Below are 24,233 nucleotides of genomic sequence, written 5' to 3'. Positions count from 1 at the left end.
AGGGTTAAGGGCACCAATAAGGGATTGAAATAAATGTGGACAGGCAAGTGTGGGAGCTACAACTGCACCTAGGCCACAAGGAACAAAGGGAGACACAGTGTTATTGGAACACTCACAAAATTGCCTTCCCTTTCATACTGGTCCTGTGCCCTTCAAACATTCTCACCGTCCTTAGGATGAACCACTCCTCAGAGCCACGCAAAGACCCCCTGAAGAAGTCAGGACATTCTCTGTATGTCCAGCTTGTATATGAATCTCAGGATGCACACCGCTTGCATTTAATGAAGCCCTCCTATTATACAGTTGCTACTTCCTGAATCCTTTCAGTGTGCAGTATACATGGTGAGTTGTGGTAACGCTACAAAACTCCCCACCCTCACCGTAAACCACGGAAGGCGTCTGGCCTCTTCCTATAGCAGAGCTTTGAGAACTTGGGCATCTTACTCTCCCTAGCCTTCTGTAGCTTTCCTTCTGGGTAGGTTCAGAAGAGCGATGCATTCTTGTGTTTTCGTGAAGAATTACATGTCATATACCATTTATGATGGTACGAACTAAGAAAAGATAGGAAGTTACCAGCACATATTTTAGAGCCTAGATTATTACAGTTTAAAGATATTTTATTTACTCTTTTACTCATATACCTATGCCCAGTTGATATTTTTTTCCTTTGACCTTTGGAGAAATCTTTTTTGTTGTTGTTTTTTATTCTCTAAATACAATCTATTTTTCCTAATGGCTCAGGATGCTAATTACTTTTCTTCCTCTCCTTGGACCCCTGTGTAGTTCTTTGATCTGTTTTGTTTTGTTTTTGTTTGTTTGTTTGTTTGTTTGCTAAGGCCTAGAGCTCTTTCATTTCTCCCAGAGGAGCCAGAAAAGCAGCTTTTATTTTCTATTAAATATTAACCCTTAACAATTATCCACAGTTGTTTAGAATAAATTGTCAAGATGTCATTGAAGCTGAGGAACAGCAATGGAGAATTGTGTGCCATAAAAATACTGTCACCCCTATTTTCAGATAGAGAAACTGAGGCACATAACTTGCTGGGGTTGACCATGCCAGGAAAGCCTGACCAGAAGCTCTGGCCTCCTGATTATTAAAGGCCCCTCTACTCTGAGTCTCTTTTCTCTCCATTCCCCTCCCATCCTACCTTACCTTATTTCCTCCAAGACCACTACTACCCTACATCTACCACTTAATAACTACAAGAAGAAGAAAAATGCTAACCTGGAAGGAACAACAGAAACATCAGTAGATGGAATAAAATAGTTTAGGCAAGACGCAGTGCTACTGTGCACAGGCGAATATTGGAGTATTTGAACTCAATATTGTCCAGATAAAAATGACTAAGAAATAATTCCCAAGTTTCTCTGAAAACCCTGGGCTCATTTCCTGAAGCAGTAGAAAAGAGATACCTAGAGATAGAGAAAAAAACCCTGAGGCTGGAACTTGGCAAGGAACTCAGGCTCAGTTTGACCTAATCTAAAAGAAAGACAGGACCTGAAAGGAGAGTAAAAACAAAATGTCAAGTTCACTTCGAAGTGAACAAAACAATAAAGCCACACAGTACATAAGGGAGGAAGAGTGTCATATCCTTTCAATTGCTTACTGCCTCCTCTTGTGAGTTACGCACACTCTCTACAAAAATAAGATGTCCTCCTGAGAATTGCTTTGTCAGTATTGTTACTTTTCTCAGGTCTGCAAAGTTTTAAAAATATGTCTATCCATATTTTAGATAAATGTTTCAAACAAGTTTTACCCCCTCATGCATTAGAAATAAAAAAAAATAACTCTAGTGTTTTGTTGGCACTTGTGATTTATATGCGTGGCTTTGACGATCAAAAAATAGTGTAATGTACTTGCATGTTACTTACTTTCTCCTATACACTCTGATGTTATCTGGCCATTCTGTAATTTAAAACATCAGCACCAAAATATTGAGTCACAGCTGAATATATGTGGAAATACCAGAGTTTCTGGGTAGCAGTGAAGCAGGAAGAGGGTGTGGTGGTCAGATGCATTGGCTTTGGTGTCAGAATCTAACACTAGCTTGTGGACTTTGGCAGGTCACTAATTTCTTAGGGCCTCAGATTTTTCATCCATGAAATGGGGATTAAGCACAATACCATACACAAAGTTACTAGCACCGTGTCCAGCATGCAATATGTGTGTGATACATGTAAAATAGCTGTTAAGATCCCAGACTCTGTAGGCAGGCATGCTGGGTTCAGATCCCAACCAACTACTTACTAACTGGGTAAGTTACTTAACTTCTCCATGACTCTGTTCTTTCTTTCTTTTATTTTATTTTATTTTTTTTGAGACAGAGTTTCACTCTTGTTGCCCAGGCTGGAGTACAATGGCACGATCTTGGCTCACTGCAACCTCCGCCTCCCAGGTTCAAGCAATTCTCCTGCCTCAGCCTCCCAAGTAGCTGGGATTACAGGCATGCACCACCACGCCTGGCTAATTTTGTATTTTAAGTAGAGATAGGGTTTCTCCATGTTGGCCAGGCTGGTCTCGAACTCCCAACCTCAGGTGATCCGCCCGTCTCAGCCTCCCAAAGTGCTGGGATTACAGGCCTGAGCCACTGCACCGGGCCTGACTCTGTTCTTTCATCTGTAAACTGTGAATAATTATAGTACCTATCTCATAGGTTTGATGTGAAGATTTAAATAGTTAAAATAATAAAGCCCTGGCACAAAGTAAGTGTTCAATAAGCATTAGCTATTATTATTCTAAAATTGTGCTGTCCAATGTGGTAGCCATATGTGGCTACTGAGCTTTTGAAATGTAGTTAGTCCTAACTTTGATGTGCTCCAAGTGTAGAATACACATCAAATTTAAATACTTAATATAAAAAAGAATGTAAAATATTTTAATAATTTTTATATCAATTATAGTTAACATACTGAGTTAAATTACTATAATTAATTTTACTTGTTCCATTTTAATATAGCTACTAGAAAATTAAAAAGTACATGTGTGGCTTGCATTATATTTATATTGGACAGTGCTGTTTTTTAGAATTTAGAAATCTTAAAGCAAAAAGTTCATCAAAAAGAACCTTAGCTTTTGGTTTAGTTCAAAATGTAGGATATTCGTGGTACACTTTTTGTCATAAAATATTGAGGACAAGCAAGGGAATTACAAAGTAGTAAGTGAAGCCATTGGAACTGCCAAAGAAGTTAATACAATTTTAGGTTGCATTAATTTTTCCAGAACCCAGTGTTCTTTTCTCCTCTGGAGTGTTTTGTTCAGCTGTGGGATTACATTTTAAGAGAGACATAGGCATCTAGAGTATATCCTTCATAAATCTCCTAGTAAGATGAGAGGTTCTCATCACCACACCATGAAAGGGAGGAACTGTGAGTGGTTAAAAATAGGGACATATTCAGCCAAGTGAGGAGAAGACTTAAAGGGAGACATGATAGCTATTCTCAAACACCAGAAAAGTTGCCATGTGGAAATGGAATTGACCTGAATGGTTCATTTAGTCCAGGTTACAAGGACTATTTGAGCTTTCAATACATATAACAACTTTTTAACAATTAGAGTTGCCCCCAAATGGAATGAACTACCTTACAGAATATTCCAGACTGTATCACCAGAAATTTAAACAGAGAATTATAGGGAGGTAGGTAGATGAAGACTTCCAAAAGCTTTTCAAACTCTGAGATTCCATGATTAAGGTTTTGCCACTAATTCTGGAATAGAGCTGCCAATACAGCATTAAAATCAGAATAACTAGAGTCCCACAGTTTTAATTAGTTTTTTTTAAAGAAGATATAGACATTCACTGGTGCTAGCTCAAGAAAACAGGGATATTGTAGACATATATATGGTAGATAGGGATCTCACAAGAATGCAGGGAAAGGGATAGAGATACAGCAGGCTTGTTGGAAACTGTAACAGGAACTGAGGCAGCATTTTCTATCTTTCTCTCATAGGCTGCTTGATTTCTTTCTTTCTTGCGGTATCTCTGCTTTTCTTGCCATCCTTATTCCCTTATATTATTGCAACTCACTGGCCTCCTGTAACTTCACTCACTCGTCATTTCTGTTCCCTAATAGTTTCAGATTGCCTTTCAAGGCCGTTCTAGCATGGAATTTATTCTATGACCCTGGAGCTTGAATTTTCCCACCTGAGTGTTTCAGTCTTTCATTTTCCCAACTTTGGTTTTGTGAGAGGAACAATTGATCTAGTTTTTCTTTTCAAGGCAGGTCACTGGCCATGTATGGGTGGGCTTTCCTTGGGTCAGATGGCTTCCACTGATCCAAATATCCTGGGCTGGGGAATTTTATTTATGTGAGAGGAGGCGGTTTCTACCAGAAGCAGATGTGGGTGGGGCAGGAAGCTAATGGTATTTTTAGTATCTCTATTGAAAGACGCTGAAAGATGGAGGCAATGGAGTTTACTCCCAGAAATTTGTGAATCTACTTAAACTTATTCTATTCCCTGTATTAGAAGGAGCCTATTTAAAAGGTTCTGGTTTGGGATTAATGATAGGTATGTGAGTTTTGCTCTCAAATATGCTCTAGGACCTTGCTACTCAAAGGGTGGTCTGCGAACCAGCAGCATCAACATCACTGTTAGGAGCCTGTTAGAAATCAGAGGCCGGGTGCGGTGGCTCACGCCTGTAATCCCAGCACTTTGGGAGGCCGAGGCGGGTGGATTGCCTGAGGTCAGGAGTTCGAGACCAGCCTGGCCAACATTGTGAAACCCCATCTCTACTAACAATACAAAAATTAGCCGGGCATAGTGGCAAGAGCCTGTAATCCCAGCTCCTTGGGCGGCTGAGGCAGGAGAATCACTTGAACCCAGGAGGTGGAGGTTACAGTGAGCCAAGATCACGCCACTGCACTCCAGCCTGGGGGACAAGAGAGAGACTTCATCTCAAAAAAAGAAAAAAAAGAAATCAGAATCTCAAGCCCCATCCTAGGCCTACCAAATCAGAATCTACATTTTAATAAGATTTCCAGGTGATTTGAATTCACATTAAAGTTTAATTATGGCTCTAGGATGAATTGGTTTGGTTTAGGCCTCCTAAAAATTACTGAAGACTTGCACTTGAAATCTTCTAGTAGTATGTTGTAGCTATGCAAGAACCAATTGATAAATTGTCAGAAATTTTGAGTTGGTTGATTTTATGTTTGGTGGCTTGAAGTCACCTACTTGTGGGAGTATTTACACCATGGAAATTGACGAATGGTACAAATTCATTTCTTTTATACTGGAGAACCAGTTGTTAAACTTTTACCGACATACCACTGGACAGTTCTAAATCTCCTAAATCAATCTACTATTAAACAAATCTCCTGGGGGCTTTTGGACATAAAAACTGTCATGTATGGGGGACAAGACAAAATGAGTTCCAGTCTGCCACTTACTGAACTTTCAGCCTTGTGACTAAAAAAACATTTTCCTAGATAGACATTTCTTCACGGGAAAAAAAGATCTGATTCTGAAGTAAGCACAAGGGGGAAAGGGAATCTAGGAGTTGGTAATACTTAAGACCCAGATAGGCAGACAGACAGGCATTGGAAATTTTCTCAGCTGGCAGGTGGACAGTTTGGAGTTGAAACCCAGGCATAGAATAGCAGTTTGTATGTAAAGAGGAAGAAAATAAGACTGGGTAGATTCTGGTTCTGGAGACATATCCCATGAGGAACGTTTATAGTCTATATTATATTGACCATAAAAATTTTAAACAAAACAACAGCTCCTCCCCAAGTTAACATTGGGTATAAATGCAAATATTTCATGGTATTACATAGGGAGTAGTTTTCAAAGTATGGTCACTGGGCCAGTAAATCAGTATCTCCTGAGAATTTATTATACTCACAGGCCCCATCTCAGACCTACTGGATCAGAAGCTCCGGGGGTGGGGCCCAGCAACCTGAGTTTAACAAGCCTTCTGAGTGATTCTGATGCACATTACTGAAATAGGAAATGTCTTGGAGTTCCTTATTTTTGTCTAATAAGATAATCCATTTTCTTTTTTCTTTTTTTTTTGAGATGGAGTTTCACTCTTGTTGCCCAGGCTGGAGTGCAGTGGCGCGATCTTGGCTCACAGCAACCTCTGCCCCCTGGGTTCAAGCGATTCTCCTGCCTCAGCCTCCCATGTAGCTGGGATTACAGTCATGCACCACCACGTCTGGCTAATTTTGTATTTTTTTAGTAGAGACAGGGTTTCTCCACGTCGGTCAGGCTAGTCCCGAACTCCTGACGTCAGGTGATCCACCCGCCTCGGCCTCCCAAGTGCTGGGATTACAGGCGTGAGCCACCACGCCCGGCCGAGAATCCATTTTCAACTTGAACCCCAAAGGGAAGTGATACTTCTTGCAAAGAAGTTTCCAGCTCAACTGGAAGATGGCTGAAGAAGGCAGAGAACACAGATCAAGTAAGTTACAGGGCTAGACAAATATTTATTAGCTTTTCCCAGGGAAATTAGCCAAGCAGGCTGGCAGCTGGCATTTTGCCAAGACTCCTGGAAAGTATAAACCTTCCTAGAAATCAAAAGTTGCATTTTAAAGTGAATTTTAAGTGCATAATACAGTCTAAAGACCTTCTGCAAATACATATAAAAGTTCTAATATAAAGAAAGTGACATCCTTATACATGTGGGAATAACAACAGCATGGATCATGTTAAGAAATAAGCAGATATTGGAAGAAGGAGTACTAGAACAGCTTATTCATTTTGCCTTTCTGGTTCAGAGCTCTCACTCGATCTTTAATAATGACACTTAATATTTTTTGAGTGCTTACTCTGTGCCAAGTACTTCAGTAAGCACCTCAGTAAATTATCTTATTATTAGCCCCATATCAGGGAAACCAAGGCCCAGAGAGGTATATAAATTTGCCCCAGGTCACACAACTACTAAGTGATAATACTGGAATTCAAACCTAGGCAGTTTGGCTCCAGGGCACAGCTGCTTAACCAAAATGCTCTATTACAAGCTTATCCAACCCACAGCCTGCCAGCCACATGCAGCCCAGTATGACTTTGAATGCGGCCCAACACAAATTTGTAAACTTTCTTAAAACATTATGAGATTTTTTGATGATTTTTTTTTTAAGTTCATCAGCTATCATTAGTGTATTTTATGTGTGGTCTAAAAGATTGGATATTCCTGCTCTATTACCTCTTTTTAGTGAGAAGAAACTCATTATGTACTAAATATTTACAGTCTTGGATTTCCCATTTCAGAGTATGGATTTTTGTAGTTTTTATAAAGTCCTTTTGTTGTTTTTATAAAGTCTCAGGCTAAGGCCGGGAGCGGTGGCTCACGCCTGTAATCGCGGCACTCTGGGAGGCCGAGGCGGGTGGATCACGAGGTCAGGAGACTGAGACCATCCTGGCTAACACGGTGAAACCCCGTCTCTACTAAAAATATAAAAAATTAGCCGTGCATGGTGGTGGGCGCCTGTAGTCTCAGCTACTCGGGAGGCTGAAGCAGGAGAATGGCGTGAACCTGGGAGGCGGAGCTTGCAGTGAGCCCGAGATCACACCACTGCACCCCAGCCTGGGCGAAAGAGTGAGACTTCGTTTCAAAAAAATAAAAATAAAGTCTCAGGCTAAGGAATCTCTTTATGTATTGTTATATACAAAACTGGAATCTGGATCCTACCTAATGCCATCGAGTTCTGGTGACCAGAGTGGGCAACAGGTAAGCTGTACCTGTACAGGACATTACTTTAATTAGGCTACCACTATAAGCATACTATATGGTATGTAAGCATACTATATGGTAATAATTTCAATATACGATGTTTAAACTCTCTTGTTAGAACAGTAGACATAAAAAAGTCCATAAATGGGGCCTGCTGTGTTGGTTCACACCTGTAATCCCAGCACTTTGGGATTGCTTGAAGCCAGGAGTTTGAGACCAGCCTGGGCAAAAAAGCAAGACACCCCACACTCCCCGCTGTCTATAAAGAAAAATAAAAATAAGTTAGCCAGGTGTGGTGGTGTGTGCCTGTAGTCCCAGCCCCTTGGGAGGCTGAGACATGAGGATCACTTGAGCCCAGCAGGTGAAGGCTGCAATGAGCTATGATCTTGTCACTGCACTCCAGCTTGGGTGTCAGAGTGAGATCCTGTCTTGAGAGGGGGAAAAAAAAAGTCCACAGATGGGGGCCAACTGACCCCAGCTGTGGACTGTGGAAAGGAAACAGATATAGGGTCTAAGGACCAGCACCTCTAATCTGAGTGTTTGTTTTTCTCTGAAATTGACTGGGTAAACTTGCTCCAATTCTGGTACTTACTCTCAAATTGAATTAGTTTTTTTCATTTATGCATAGCCAAGTACACTGCTTGACACATGGCAGGCACTCATATATTTGTGAAAAGAAGGGAGGATGAGAGGGAGCGAGGGAGAGAAGGAAAAGGTTACAAAGATAGATTTAAGTTCTTCGATTTTTTTGCATAAGTCATAAATTGTTATAGAATCTTTGAATTAACTGCTTAGGTGTTAACAAGACAAGGCAATACATTAGAAATCTTATTTTTTCATGTAGATGAGTACTATGTATAAATATGAATAAAGCATCTGGGAAATGCCTTTGATCCAGTTCATCTGCCTCTGGGCAGCTTCATTGAAGCAAGTTAATTTTGCAGGCTTGCCATTCTAATTGAGTCACTAATTCATGTATGCATATATTCATTTATTCAGCAAACATTTACTGAGAGCCTCCTATGGGCCTGGCACTGAAGTATGTGCTGAGGTTACAAAAATGAGTAAGATGGTTTCTACCCATAAAAAGCTCAGACTGTTGACAAGAACTGATATATTGTGGTGATGGCTGCACAACTCTTTGAGTACACTAAAAACCATTTAATTGTACAATTTAAATTGGTAGATTGTATGCTATGTAAATTATATCTCAAAACTGTTTAAAAGAAACACAGCCTGAGGCGAAATCTTTAAAAAGTTACCTAGGTGATGTAGGGGACGGTACACACGAAGCAGAGAAGATAGAATGAACCAAGTTATGGAGGTGAGAAACGTGTGTGTGTGTGTGTGTGTGTGTGTTGTGGGGGAGGTAAGCTGGGAAGTGATAAAATCCGTAATCAGATTTGTTTTAGATAAACCACGCCGACAGCTGTGACGTAATGGAAAGTACACTCATTCTGTTTTGTTTTTGTTTTTTTTCCTATCAGAATAACTTGTGCGTGGGTCTTGGAGCTGCCATTTTAAAACTAGAAATGTTTTATAAATGTCAAGTATTATTATTCAATTGATCCTAATGGCAAGTCTACTCGCTTGCCAGCAGGGGGTAAATGTAGAGATTAATGTAAGATTTTAAAGCTAAGGTTGATCTTGCGCTGACAGAAAGTTTGACAATTAACAAAGAAAGTTTGTCAATGAGTTGGACACCTCCCTCGGGTAGCGGCGAAAACGCCTGGAGAATTTTTTAAATAAGTCTTTCCAAGGCCGGAAAAGTGGCGGAAGAACCTAGTGGGTTTCAGGGTTCCTGTTTTTCAAGATTTTACGTTGGGTATTAAGTACTCTCACAGCCTGTTAAAATTGTCGCTCTGAGTACACTTGCAGGATCAAAAAAGAAAAAGAGTAAGAAGGAAGGATTAAAATAATCACAGCATCGCCAACAGGATCGTATTTTCCCGAAGGTGGTTAACCAGCCATACCGGAACCACGAAACACAGGGTCCTGTGCAACACGGAGGACTAACAGTAACACCGCCACGCCGGCAGCAAAGCTCATTTTGGTCCCCGCCCCGTTCCTCTTTCTCTTTTTAACTCCTTCCCTCTTTGCGGATTCTAGAACGGAACCTTTTTTTAATTCTTCCCAGTAGAAACGTAGGAACAATTTCGTGAACGCAATCCGAAGTGCCCAACATGGCGGCGGCCGTAAGGTGCATGGGTAGAGGTAAGGCGGGGGGTTGTCTTGCAGGGGAAATGGCTCTGGCACCGAGTCTCTGGTTGCAGCAGAGTGCAAGGCGGATTCTGCTCTGGGTGCTGAAAATGCCTCGTGCTGTTTCTGGTCTCTAGGTTTTTCAGAGGGTGGGTCATTACTACTTAAAAGTGACCTTATGAAGGGTTTCACTCCATTCTGGAGACGTCCACCCTGAGGGAGGGAGTGGGAGCGGGACGTACATCGAGCGCCCTCCAGCCACCTATGGGCAAGGCAAGGACTGGGTCGTCTCTGATACTGGGGTGTGGGCTGCGGGTAGTGGAGTGTGATAAGTGAGGTGAGTTCTGGTAAGGGAAAGATGATGTATTTGAGTGGCTTAAGTCTGTAAACTAGAGCAATTTTCAAAGTGCTTTTCGGTACTTTCGGAATTACTTCGTTATAGGCGATTCCAGTTCTTAAACTTCCATAGGTGGTCTAATTTGGATCAACGTTTATCATTTGAGGGCTAATTCTGTAGTACCTCTTGGTAGCGCCTCTTTTCATCTTAATAATTTCAACTTTTTATCTACGACGACAGCCCTGTCTTGTGCAACAATTTTTTTTTTTTTTTTGAGACGGCAGTCTTGCTCTGCCACCCAGGCTGGGAGTGCTGTGTTGCGATCTCAGCTCACTGCAACCTCCGTCTTCCAGGTTCAAGCGATTCTCCTGCCTTGGCCTCCCGAGTAGCGGAGACTACAGGCGTGTGCCACCATGCCTGGCTAATTTTTGTATTTTTAGTAGAGACGGGGTTTCACCATGTTGACCAGGCTAGTCTTGCACTTCTAATCGCGGGTGATCCGCCCTCCTCGGCCTCTCAAAGTGCTGGGATTACAGGCGTGAGGCACTGCGCCCGGCCTGTGCAACGCTTTTTGCTTTTATTTTGTGTTTTTGAAGTCCAGTGATATATATTGTTTAATTTAGGTAGGTCTTTAGGTAGAAGCAGTAGCCAGCATTACCCCCATTTTACAGAGGAAGAAACTGATCTTATTAGATATGTGGCCAAGTTCATATAACTAGTAAATGGCAGAGGAAGTACTGAAGCTTGCAATCCTAGGTCAGTGATACATGTATATTTAACACTGCATCACAGTTTTGTTTTGTTTTTTTGAGTTTCTTTGCAGGAAAACTGTGTCAAGAGAGTTATTGCTCAAAAATTAGGGGTGACAAGAGATAACAACAGACCCTGATGCCTACTATGTGAGCAAACCAAAATGTATATTATTTCTGAAAGGAGGTTGAAGGCATCTTCATGTATGACAGAAATCGTTATGTTACACAAATCCAAAGAAACCAAAAATACCTGAATATTATAATTTTCTTGTCACATTTTCTTCTCTTGGCTTCTAGGATATCTCTCTGTTAATTGTCTTCCTATTTCATGTGTCATTTTTTCTCACATTACTTGGCTGGTTCCTCTTCCTCTCCCCAACCTCTTTACTTGGAGTGTTCTGGAAGCCAGGGTTCCATCCTTCATCCTCATCTCTTCTGTATCTAAATTCACTCCTTGGTTAGCTCATCCAAAGTTTGTGGCTTTGATTATTGTCTATCTTTTTTACTTTTTTAATTGTTTACTTATCAAGAGAAACTTTCACATTTCATAGTTCAAGAACACAGGTCAGTGACAAACTTTTAGGTAATTCAACCCAAAGAAATTCTTTATATTGCAGAATCACTTTGTGCTCTGAAATATACCAGTTTTCCTCATCTCCTCAAAATCTTTTATGGAATCATCATTTCTGTAGGAGTCGACATATGCCTTCTTTCTTGGCTCAGCCACAGCGAACATAGCGAAAACCCCCAGGGATACAATGAATGCTTCAACAATATGAAATTGCAAATGTTTTGCCAGAAGGCCCCACTTCGGAGGTTCATTAAAGCACTGGAAGCCACTGTAGCTACTGTTCTTGTTAGGTATCAGCCTCAATACCAGCATTCTTCCTGACTGTTGGAGAAATGGATGGCCAATTATTGTGTATATCTTTTTTTTTTTTTTTTTTGAGAAGGAATCTTGCTCTGTCACCCAGGCTGGAGTGCAGTGGCACGATCTTGGCTCATGCAACCTCTGCCTCCCGGGTTCAAGCAATTCTTGTGCCTCAGCCTCCCAAGTAGCTGGGATTACAGGCGCGTGCCACCATGCCCGGCTAATTTTTGTATTTTTAGTAGAGGTGGGGTTTCACCATGTTGGCCAGGCTGGTCTCGAACTCCTGATCTCAAGTGATCCACTCACCTCTGCCTCCCAAAGTGCTGGGATTACAGGCATGAGCCACCGTGCCCAGCCGATTATTGTCTATACCTTAATGGTTATCAAATTTATATCTACAGTTGGGATCACTCTTCTGAACTTTAGATTCTTATACTCATCTGAGTATTCTACATCTCCACTTTGATAGCATATCAGCACCTTGCAGTTGTTTAAAATCAAATTCATTGTCATAGCCTGCAGTCTTTTTCTTCTCATTTGAAGGCAATTCCATCCTTCATTTGTCCAGGCCAAAACCTCAGAATATCCTTGACTCTTTTTTTTTTTTTTTTTTGAGACAGGATCTCACTGTGTTGGCCAGGCTAGAGTGCAGTGGCCCGGTCACGGCTCACTGCAGCCTTGACCTCTGGGGCCCACTATGACCAGCTAATTTTTTTTTTGGTAGAGATGAGATCTCACTATGTTGCCCAGGCTGCTCTCGAGGTCCTGGGCTCAAGTGATCCTTCCACTTCAGTCTCCTGAAGTGCTGGCAGTACAGGCTCTGAGCCACTGCACCTGGCTGACTCCTCTCTGTATCTCACACTTTACATTAAATAGTTGGCAAATCCTGTTGGCTTTACGCTTAAAATAAATCCAGACTCTGACTTCTCACTGCCCCACTGCAGCTACCTTGTTCCCACCTGCTACCATCTCTCACTTGGATTTCTCTACAGTCTACTGTCAATGAGTAGTGAAATTCATCCTTTAAGGACCGCAGTCATGTTACTCCTGTGCTCAGAACTCTGCAAAGCCTTTCCATTTTTCTAAATCCAAAGCCCTTAGAATGGCCTACAGTTGTGCTGTTCATTTTGTTAGCCACTATTTATTGAGCACTTCAAATTGGTTAATCTGAATTGAATTTGTCAAATATACATTAGATTTTGAGGGCTTAGCATTAAAAAAAAACATGTAAAATACTTTTTTCTGAGATGGAGTCTTGCTCTGTTGTCCAGGCTGGAGTGCAGTGGCATGATCTCGGCTCACTGTAACCTGTGCCTCCCAGGTTCAAGTGATTCTGTAGTCTCAGCCTCCCTAGGAGCTGGGATTACAGGCACATGCCACTGGGTCCGGGTAATGTTTGTATTTTCAGTAGAGACGAGGTTTTGCCCTGTTGACCAGGTTGGTCTTGAACTCCTGACCTCAGGTGATCCACCCGCCTCAGCATCCCATACTGCTGGGATTACAGGCGTGAGCCACCACACCCAGCCCAATTTTTTTACATTGATAATTTAATAATACTTTGGGGTATTAGTGATAAAATATTAACTTACTGTTTCTTTTTACCTTATATATTGTAGTTATTAGAAAATTTTAAATTGTACATGTGGCTTACATTATTCTTCTGTTGAGTAGCACTGGTGTACAAGTCTTCGATATCACCTTGTGCCTACCTTCTCCTACCCCCACCTCACCCAGCTGACCTCTCTGACCTCTTCTCCATCTATCCTCCCTCACACTCACTCTGCTGTAACCAGCTGGCCTTCTAGTTTCTTAAACACATTAAGAACACTCTTGCCTTAGAGTCTTTGCCCTAGAACGGTTTCTCGGTGTTTGCATGGCTAACTTTCCCATATCTTTTCAACTCTTTGCTGAAATATCACCCCCTTTTTTTTTTTTTTTTTGAGACGGAGTTTCGCTCTTGTTGCCCAGGCTGGAGTGCAATGGCGCGATCTCGGCTCACTGCAACCTCCGCCTCCTGGGTTCAGACGATTCTCCTGCCTCAGCCTCCTGAATAGCTGGGATTACAGGCGCCTGTCACAACGGCCAGGTAATTTTTGTATTTTTAATACAGATGGGGTTTCAACATGTTGGCCAGGCTGGTCTCGAACTCCTGACCTCGTGATCCTCCCACCTTGGCCTCCCAAAGTGCTGGGATTACAGGCATGAGCCACCATGCCTGGCCTCAAATATCACCCTTTTAATGAGGCTTGTCTTAACCACTATACTTAAAATTGCAAACCACTTTCCACTGATACAATCCCTTTTATCCTGCAGTGCCTCCATCCCCCAATTATTTTTATTGGTATTGTCTTCCCCCTCTAGACATAAGCCCTATGAGGATAGGGATTTTTATGTTTTATACACTGATGTACCTAAATGCTTCAAGCAGTGCTAGCACATGTTTCATTAGCGTATTTGTTGAATGAATGAATGAATAAATGGATCATCAGAAAAATGGCCCCTTTCATGTGCTGTAATGCATAATATTTGAGTCCAATTTCTGCTCTCATTTGTTCAAATTTTTTTCATTCAACAAATGTTTATTTAGAGTCTTCACTTGACAAACACTGTGCTAGGTGCTAGGTATACAATGCTGAACAAGCTATATACATTTCCTGCCCATGATGCTTACCATCTATTGAGGAGCAGGAATTAATTGGATAATTCTTTTCTTTTTATTTTTCTTTTCTTTTCTTTTCTTAGTGAGACGGGGTCTCACTATGTTGCCCAGGCTGGTCTTGAACTCCTGGGCTCAAATTATCCTCCCACCTCAGTCTTCTGAAGTGCTGGCATTATAGGCATGAGCGATCAACCCGCCTTGGCTTCCCAGTGTTGGGATTACATGCGTGAACCACTACACCCAGCCTTGGATAGTTATTTCTTTTTTTTTTTTTTGAGACGGAGTCTTGCTCTGTCTAGAGGCTAGAGGGCAGTGGCACGATCTCATCTCACTGCCAGCTCTGCCCTCCGGGTTCACGCCGTTCTCCTGCCTCAGCCTCCCGAGTAGCTGGGACTATAGGCGCCCGCCACCATGCCTGGCTAATTTTTTGTATTTTTAGTAGAGATGGGGTTTCACCGTGTTAGCCAGGATGGCCTTGATCTCCTGACCTCGTGATCCGCCCACCTCAGCCTCCCAAAGTGCTGGGATTACAGACATGAGCCACCGCGCCTGGCCAGTTATTTCTTTTTTTTTTCCTTTTGAGACGGAGTCTCACTCTGTTGCCCAGGCTGGAGTGCAGTGGCACGATCTTGGCCCACTGCAACCTCTGCTTCCCAGGTTCAAGTGATTTTCCTGCTTCAGCCTCCTGAGTAGCTGGGACTACAGGCACGTGTCACCACGCCCAGCTAACTTTTGTGTGTATATTTTGTTTTTTTTTCTGTGATGGAGTCTTCCTCTGTTGCCTAGGCTGGAGTGCAGTGGCTCAATCTTGGCTCACTGCAACCTCTGTCTCTGGGGTTCAAGCAGTTCCTGCCTCAGCCTCCCGAGTAGCTGGGATTACAGGAGCATGCCACCACACCCAGCTAATTTTTTTTGTGTTTTTAGTAGAGACGGGGTTTCACCATGTTGGCCAGGCTGGTCTTGAACGCCTTATCTTGTGATCCACCCTCCTCAACCTCCCAAAGTGCTGGGATTACAGGCATGAGCCACCACGCCCGACCTGGATAATTATTTCTTTAGTTAAAATTGTCCTAAGTGCTGTGAAGGAAAAGTATAAGATGTTATACAAATGTATATGAGAGACCTAATCTATTCAGGGGAGACTCTTCTGAAGAAATAATGTTAAGTAGAGTCCTTGAAAGATAACTGTATTACTGTGAACTAGTGGAGTGGAAAGCAATAGGGGAAAATGTCATAGATGGAAGATTATGAAAATTCTTAGGTGGTAAAGAACAGGGTCAAGTAACTGAAAGAAGATGAGTGTATTTGAAGCGTGGTGAACATGAGGGAGAGTGGTGCTAGAGGATGCTCACTAGATAGTTTAGTAGTAGCTCGTGGAGTACCTTGGTAAAAATTTCCTTTGTTCAAAGAGCCAAGTTTAGCCATCCAAGTATTTTAAGGATATGGTGAAATTTTCATTTTAAAATGATCCCTCTTACTAATATAGGTGGAAAAGAAATGGAGACAGCCAAGTGTAGAAGACAGAACAGTTTAGAGGCTGTGGCAGTAATCCAGGTGGTAGGTGATGGTGGCCTGGACTGTGATGGTTGTAGCAGAAAGGCAAGAATAGATGGATATGATTCCCTAGGGAGAGTGAGGATTATAGAATCAGGTGAGAAGGCAGTATAGGACTGACCTCAAGGGAACTCTAACCTTTCACTATCAATTAAAAGAGATAAGAAAGGAGAGGGAGTTGTTTCTATCTCATTGCCACGGGGTGGGAGAGATTTTGAGAATGAGTGCTGGATCAGGGAGACTCAGTAGTTCAGGAAGTTCTGAGGGCTATTTTCTCTGAAGTAGCAAGTGAGGTTATATGCCAAGAATAAGGGGAAGAGAAATGTATTAATAAAGGAGATAAAATAATACAGCTAGACAAATTGACTACAAAAGGATTGAAAACATAGATATCATGATCTAACAGTGCTACTTAAATAGTGGTATTTGGTTTCTTTTGGTCTGTAGTGTTTGATTTCTGTTGAAAATTGTAGTTTCTGGTTGTCATGACTGATAGTAGTGGTTTTGCTTGCTTGCTTGCTTTTTGTTGTTTGTTTGTTTGTTTGTTTTTGAGACAGAGTTTCGCTCTTGTTGCCCAGGCTGGAGTGCAGTGGCGCGGCTCACTGCAACCTCCGCCATCCAGGTTCAAGCGATTCTTGTGCCTCAGCCTCTCAGGTAGCTGGGATTACAGGCATGCACCAGCACACTCAGCTAATTTTTTTTGCGTTTTTAGTAGAGACAGTTTCATCATCTTGGTCAGGCTGGTCTCAAACTCCTGACCTCAGGTGATCCACCCACCTCAGCCTCCCAAAGTGCTGGGATTACAGGTGTGAGCCACCGCACGCAGCCTGTTTTGTTTTTTTGAGACAGGGTTCCTGTCACCCAGGCTGGAGTGGAATAGTGAGATCAGAACTCACTGCAGCCTCAACTTTCCTGGCTCAAGTAATCCTGCCACCTCAAGCAATCCTCCCACCTCAGCTTCCTGAGTAGCTGGGACTACAGCTGTGCACCATCACACCTCGCTAATTTTTAAATTTTTTGTAGAGATGGGGTTCCACTCTATTGCCCAGGCTGGGCTCGAGCTCCTGGGCTCAAGGGTTCCTCCTGCCTTGGCCTCCCAAAGTGCTGGGATTACAGACATGAGCCACTGTGACTGGCCTTGATTTTTTAAAATAGCAGATTGCAATTGATATGTTCAAGATATTTTTTTGTTTGTTTCCCCAAGAGAATTATTATTTTGGGATCTTCCAAGGTTGTTAGGTTCTTGTATAGTACAACTAGAATTGTTTGGAAGTGTTTGCCAAGCTTCGAATGGATAATTGCTTGTTCCTTCATTTATCATACGTGATTTTTCAAAGTGCTGGGATTCCATGCATGAGCCACCACACTCAGCAATAAAATCTTTATAAACTAATATGAAGTGATCTCTCAAATGTCTGCATGTACACACACCTTTATGAAAGGCACACATAAAATCTCATCTGCATCTCATGTATATATGTGTGTATGTTTGTGAAAATAGGCTCCAATACCTTTAGGTGAAAAAGCAAGATGGAGTAGTGATTAGAGTATGCTACCATTTTATAAAAGAGGAGGGAAATATATTGGTATCTATATGTTTATATATGTATATAGTGTTTCTAAAAAGACGCATAAGGTATTGCTAACATGGGAGAGAAGCTGGGGGCCAGGTGTAGGAGGAAGACTTTACTTTTGTAATCTTTAAATAAAAACATATTTCTAATATTTACACACGCAAAAGAATATAGTTAAGATAAAAAGAATAATAATAGCTTGAAATTCTAAATATTCACTATTAAGCTTAAAAAAATAGAACATTAACAATACCTTCAAAGACCTGTGTACCTTTTTCTTATTTCTCACAGATCCAGTGCCCCACTTTGTTCTTATCTTCAGAAGTACTTGGGCAACTGTGTTAATGTCTTATTTATTGTAAAAATGAACAAATAAATTAAGAAATTTTGGGATACATATGCATATTCCCTAATAATAGAACTAACATACTCTGATGAATATGAAATAGTTTAAGTTAAAAATAGATGAAAACCCCAGAGCCTTGAGAGGCTGAGGAGGGAGGCCCACTTGAACCCAGGAGTTCAAGGTTATAGTGAGCTGTGTTCATGCCACTGTACTCCAGCCTGGGTGACAGAGTGAAAGCCTGTCTTTAAAAGAAAAAAAAAAAGATAAGATAGTTCAAATATTAGATGTATTTACCTGCTTTTAGTTTCAAGAACTGTGGTTTCTATTATTACACTTTTTTTTTTTTTTTTTTGAGATGGAGTATCACCCTGTCGCCCAGGCTGGAGTGCGGTGGCGCTATATCAGCTTACTGCAAACTCCGCCTCCTGGGTTCAAACAATTCTCCTGCCTTAGCCTCCCAAGTAGCTGGGACTACAGGTTCGTGCCACCATGCCTGGCTAATCTTTTGTATTTTTAGTAGAGATGGGGTTTCACCGTGTTAGCAAGGATGGTCTCGATCTCCTAACCTCGTGATTCACCCGCCTCAGCCTCCTAAAGTGCTGGGATTACAGGCATGAGCCACCGTGCCTGGTTATTATTACACTTTTAAAAGAAGGATTAAAAATCACAAAATATTGAATGTTTTCATTTTGAAAGTACTGATTTTTAAAATTAAAAAATTATGAATATAGTGATTATTTAATGTTAATATTTTACATGTTTTTCCTTTCAAGCCTTGATACATCATCAAAGGCATAGCCTTTCCAAGATGGTTTATCAGACATCACTTTGTTCTTGTTCTGTAAACATCCGAGTGCCCAACAGACATTTTGCTGCTGCTACAAAGTAAGTATTTTTTTTTAGTTATTATTTCATTTGTTGTCATTTAAATTTTTTTTAAAAAGCATGTTTAGTTCCATAAAGATTTACCAGGACATATAGTTGTAAAAGTTTATTATTTCTGCTTCATCGACCTTATAGTCCTGAAGGAAAGATAAGACATAATAATACTTAACATTTATTGAACACTGATGTTCAATAACTAACTTATTCCCAACAGCAACCTTATGAGGAAGCTATTGTTATTATGCACATTTTACAGAGAAGAAAATCGAGGCACTGGTAGGTTATATAACTAGCCCAAGGTCAGAGAGCTACTAAATTTTAGAGCTAGGGTTTGAATCCATGGAGTTTATTCCAGAACCAAAGCTTTTTCCAGTATGCTTTCACTGCCTTTTTAGAACAGAACCCACTGTTGCAATTAATGAATTTTAATTAAGGTGTTCTCTCTGTCTCTATTTCTTTCTGTTCTTTAAATTACATTTTTTCCTTTTAGGCACTTTTTATACATCATGTATTAGAGGATTATCCGTACTATGATTACATAGTAAGATTTGAGATTTGCATAGTATATATATTGGGTATAAATTTATATTATTTTGGCTGGGTATGGTGGCTTATGTCTATAATCCCAGCACTTTGGTAGGCCAAGGCAGGCAGATCACTTGAGGTCAGGAGTTTGAGACCAGCCTAGCCAACGTGGTGAAACCCCGTGTCTACTAAAAATACAAAATTAGCGGGCACTGTGGCTCACGCCTGTGATCCCGGCACTTTAGGAGGCCGAGGCGGGTGGATCACGAAGTTGGCAGTTCAAGACCAGCCTGGCCAAGGTGGTGAAACCCTATCTCTGCTGAAACTACAAAAATTGGCCGGGTGTGGGGGCAGGCACCTGTAATCCCAGCCACTCGGGAGGCTGAGGTGGGAGAATCGCTTGAACCTGGGCAGCAGAGGTTGCAGTGAGCCGAGATCGCACCATTGTGCTCCAGCCTGGGCGACAGAGTGAGACCCCGTCTCAAAACAAAAAACAAAACAAAATTAGCTGGACATAGTGGTGTGTGCCTGTAATCCCTGCTACTTGGGAGGCTGAGATAGGAGAATCACTTGAACCTGGGAGGCAGAGGTTGCAGTGAGCTGAGATTGCGCCACTACACTCTAGCCTGGGCAACAGAGGAGACTCTGTCTCAAAAATAAAATAAGATAAGATATATGTAAAGGAATGAAATCTGTTCTCTCAACTTTGTATTTCCAAGAGCAGGATCTGGTTTCTTGCCAAAAAGCTCTAGGATAATAATAGTTAAAATTTATAGAATGCTTCCTTTGTGCTAGGCACTATACAAAGCACATAGTATATATTAGTTCTCTTAAATTTCACAACACTCTGTGAAGCATAGATACTATTGTAAGTGTTTTACAGATGAAGGAATGGAAGTCCAGAGGTTAAGTAATACGTTCAAAGTTACACAACTAGAATGTGTTGGAGGAAGGATTTCAGCCTAAATTTTCTGACTTTAGAACTATCACACTCTTCATGGTTAGTATATAATAATATAATCATTGGCTCTGGAGGATAGGGTCTGCAAAGCAAATAGAGTCCCAGCTACAAAAATCTTACTTTATGATGAAATTTGCTAGAATACAGTCCTTAGGTTATGGGATACCCAAAATGAAAACTAAAGGGTGGAAAGTTTTTGCTGACTGTAAATTTTCACTTAATATATTCTTATTTCTGTAAACTTAATTTAATATCAGACAACTGTGCCTCAGTTGCCTCTTACTTAGCATACTTTGTTGAGCATCTGCTGTAGGCCTGGCACTGTGCAAAATGATGATATGAAGATGAACAAGGCACACATTCCATTCCTCTGTCTTTGAGATTTTCACAGTGAACTGACAGCAACATAAACAATTGCTTTTTGTTTTAAATGAATTAATTAAAATGAGTTAGTTAACTCTGTGAGTAGATAAAAGATAATTCATGGTAAAAGATAAAAGATATTCATGGTAAGCATAGTATTTAGTGAAAAGTTGGTCTTCTTCCCACCCCATCCTTTAGCCCTTTGTAATCGTCTGTGCATATGTAAGTACATGAGTATATTATTTGTTTTTTACATAAATGGTAGTGTACTATATACCCTGTTTTGCATATTGCCTGCTTTTTTTTTTTTTTGAGATGGATTCTCGCACTGTCACCTGGGCTGGAAGTGCGGTGCTGCGATCTTGGCTGACTGCAACTTCCACCTCCCGGGTTCAAATGATTCTCCTGCCTCAGCCTCCTAAGTAGGCGCCTGCCACCACGCCCAGCTAATTTTTTGTATTTTTAGTAGAGACGGGGTTTCACTCTGTTGGCCAGGCTGGTCTCAAACTCCTGACCTTGTGATCTGCCCGCCTTGGCCTCCCAAAGTGCTGGGATTACAGGTGTGAGCCACCGCACCCGGACTGCCTGCATTTAAGTTAACAATATATCTTGGAAATAGTTTCATATGGAGCTGTCTAGTCATTTTAACTGCATTTCATTGTGTGAAATGTAGTAGTGCATAATTTATGTAACTATTCCCCTATTGAGGCACATTTTTCTTTCCATTCTTTTTCTATTACAAGTGATCCTGCAAGTGAATAATCATGCATATAGATCCTGTCAAATATAATGAATATGTTTGTAGCATAAACTCTGAGAAATAGAATTGTTGGGTCAAAAGATGTGTGCATTTATAATTTTGATAGGTAATACCAAATTGCCTTCATAGAAATCTTGCCAGTATTTTTACCAGCAAGTATTATTACAATGCCAATTTTCCCATGTATAGTATAGTCAAATTTTTTCATCTTTGACAATTTGATAGGTAATAAATAGCATTATTATATTTATATTTCTTTTATTATTGAGGTTGTATACCTCTTCATATGTTTAAGAGCCACTTATATTTTCTTTTCTTTTTTTTTTTTTTGAGGTGAAGTTTTGCTCTTGTCGCCCAGGCTGGAGTGCAATGGTGCAATCTCAGCTCACTGCAACCTCCGCCTCCCAGGTTCAAGCGATTTCTCCTGCCTCAGCCTCCCGAGTAGCTGGGATTACAGGCACACGCCACAACGCCCGGCTAATTTTTTTTTTTGTATTTTTAGTAGAGATGGGGTTTCACCATGTTGGTCAGGCTGGTCTTGAACTCCTGACCTCAGGTGATCCACCTGCCTTGGCCTCCCAAAGTGCTGGGATTACAGGCGTGAGCCACCGTGCCTGGCCCATTTATGTTTTCTTTACTGTGAATTTTCTGTTCATGTCCTATTCTCATTTTTTGTTGTTATTGATATGTAGAAGCTTCTCTATATATTGTTATATACAAATATGATATTCGTATATTATGAATTAACACGTCTGTGATACAACTTCTGATTAGTATGACTGTTTTAACTGTCATATTAGAGGATTGGATCAAATGCTATGCGATCACAGATGAAATGTCAATTCTATCTGGGTAAGAGTAGGGCAAGAAGTATTTGAGCTAGGTCTTGAAAGATAGAATTTTGCAGGGGGCTGGGTGTGGTGGCCCATGCTTGTAATCCCAGCACTTTGGGAGGCCAAGGTGGGTGGACCACTTGAGGTCAGGAGTTTGAGACCAGCTTGGTGAAACCCTATCTCTACTAAAAATACCAAAAAATTAGCTGGGCTTGGTGGTGCATGCCTGTAATCCTGCCTACTCAGGAGACTGAGGCACAAGCATTGCTTGAACCTGGGAGGTGGAGGTTGCAGTGAGCCAAGATCGTGCCACTGCCCTCCAGCCTGGGCAACAGATTGAGACTCTGCCAAAAAAAAAAAAAAAAAAAAAAAAGAATTTTGCAGGGGAATTGGTTGAAAGGTATTTCGGTAGTGCAGAGACATGAAAGTGAATGATACAGATACAAACATAACTAATTTGGTTTGAATATAAGATGAATACGGAGGTGGCAGAAATCTAACAAGAAAGGAGGCTTCCTTTGAGTGTGAATAGTGCCTGGATTCTTTTTATTGTTAAGTTGCTGGAGTACCGCTTGTACCAGTTTATATCCCCACTTAGTAATTAGTGAGTAGTGCCAGTTTTCCACATGCCTAACAACCTTGGATACCATCGATCTTCATTTGCGTTTCTTCACTGTATTTATTTATTTATTTATTTGAGATGGAGTCTTGCTCTGTTGCCCAGGTTGGAGTGCAGTGGCATGATCTCAGCTCATTGTAGCCTCCACCTCCCAGGTTCAGGCGATTCTCTTGCCTCAGCCTCCCAAGTAGCTGGGATTACAGGCATGCACCACCACACCTTGCTAATTTTTGTAGTTTTGGCAGAGATGGGGTTTCACCATGTTGGCCAGGCTGGTCTCAGACTGCTGACCTCAAGTGATCTGCCCGCCTCAGCCTCCCAAAGTGCTGGGATTACAGGTGTGAGCCACCATGCCCAGCCTCTTTACTGTATTTCTGGCTTACGCCTTTTGCCTGTTTTTCTGTTGGGCTTCGTCTTTTTCTCTCTGCTCTGTAAACATAGTTATTTATTAGGGATACTAATTATTTCAAGAATATTTTATCTTTAAATATTGTTTTCCTTTATACCCTAGAAATGTTTCATTTGTGTCTACCCCAAGTTCTATTCCAGTATGGTTTTAAATGTGCTTTTCAAAAACCTAGAGAGCATAGAACGAGAAATATGCCTACTCTTAAAAAACCATGAAAATTTATAAGCAGATGGTTTTTTTCATGTCTGACAATGAGAGTTACTTAGTAGTTTGATGAGAATCATAGTATTCATAATTTTAGTTGTAGTTTTTATTGTTTAATGTATTGACTTTATAATACACTAAAAAATATTTTTTTCATGGCTAGATTTTGTTTTTTATCAGGATCTGAATGGAGTAGAGGGGCACCTGCTAGCTTCTCTTGTCTGTCCTTTTGGCTCTCCCCTCTACCCTGGTTGTGCAAGCATATATCCTCTATTTGCCAGTAGCAGATCCTGATTTTTAAAAAGGCCATTAGGTTGAGTCTGGTTTTGTTTCTCTCTTGACCGTGGGTTTTTTCTTTTTCTTTACTCTTCTTTATTTATTTATTTATTTTTGAGTGGAGTTTTGCTCTTTTTGCCCAGGCTGGAATGCAATGGCGTGATCTTGGCTTACTGCAACCTCCGCTTCCCAGGTTCAAGTGATTCTCCTGCCTCAGCCTCCCGAGTAACAGGGATTACAGGCGCGCACCACCACGCCCAGCTAATTTTGTATTTTTAGTAGAGACGGGGTTTCACCCTGTTGGCCAGTCTGGTCTCGAACTCCTGACCTCAGGTGATCCGCCTGCCTTGGCCTCCCAAAGTGCTGGGATTACAGGCGTGAGCCACCACACCTGGCCTGACAATGGGTTTTTTTCTTGCTTATGTCAGATATC

General features: G+C 41.2%; 1 protein-coding gene across 3 annotated transcripts in view; it reads left to right on the top strand.

Moving 5' to 3' along the window:
* Positions 1-8,779: 8,779 nt before the first annotated feature.
* The window catches only part of MRPL1 (mitochondrial ribosomal protein L1), a 93,162-nt gene continuing 77,708 nt past the window's right edge, over positions 8,780-24,233 (top strand). The window contains exons 1-2 of one of the 3 annotated variants that reach the window (XM_003832281.6): positions 8,780-9,887; positions 18,739-18,850. In XM_003832281.6, coding sequence (XP_003832329.1) covers positions 9,857-9,887; positions 18,739-18,850 — 143 coding nt within the window. In that variant the 5' untranslated portion in view covers positions 8,780-9,856. The other 2 variants (XM_008957674.3, XM_055111375.2) reach the window with 2 other exon arrangements.

This window comes from Pan paniscus, chromosome 3 (assembly GCF_029289425.2).
Source record: "Pan paniscus chromosome 3, NHGRI_mPanPan1-v2.0_pri, whole genome shotgun sequence".
Lineage (NCBI taxonomy): Eukaryota > Metazoa > Chordata > Mammalia > Primates > Hominidae > Pan > Pan paniscus.
The sequence above is the reverse complement of the archived record's forward strand: the minus strand, read 5'-3'. Positions and strand labels throughout refer to the sequence as shown.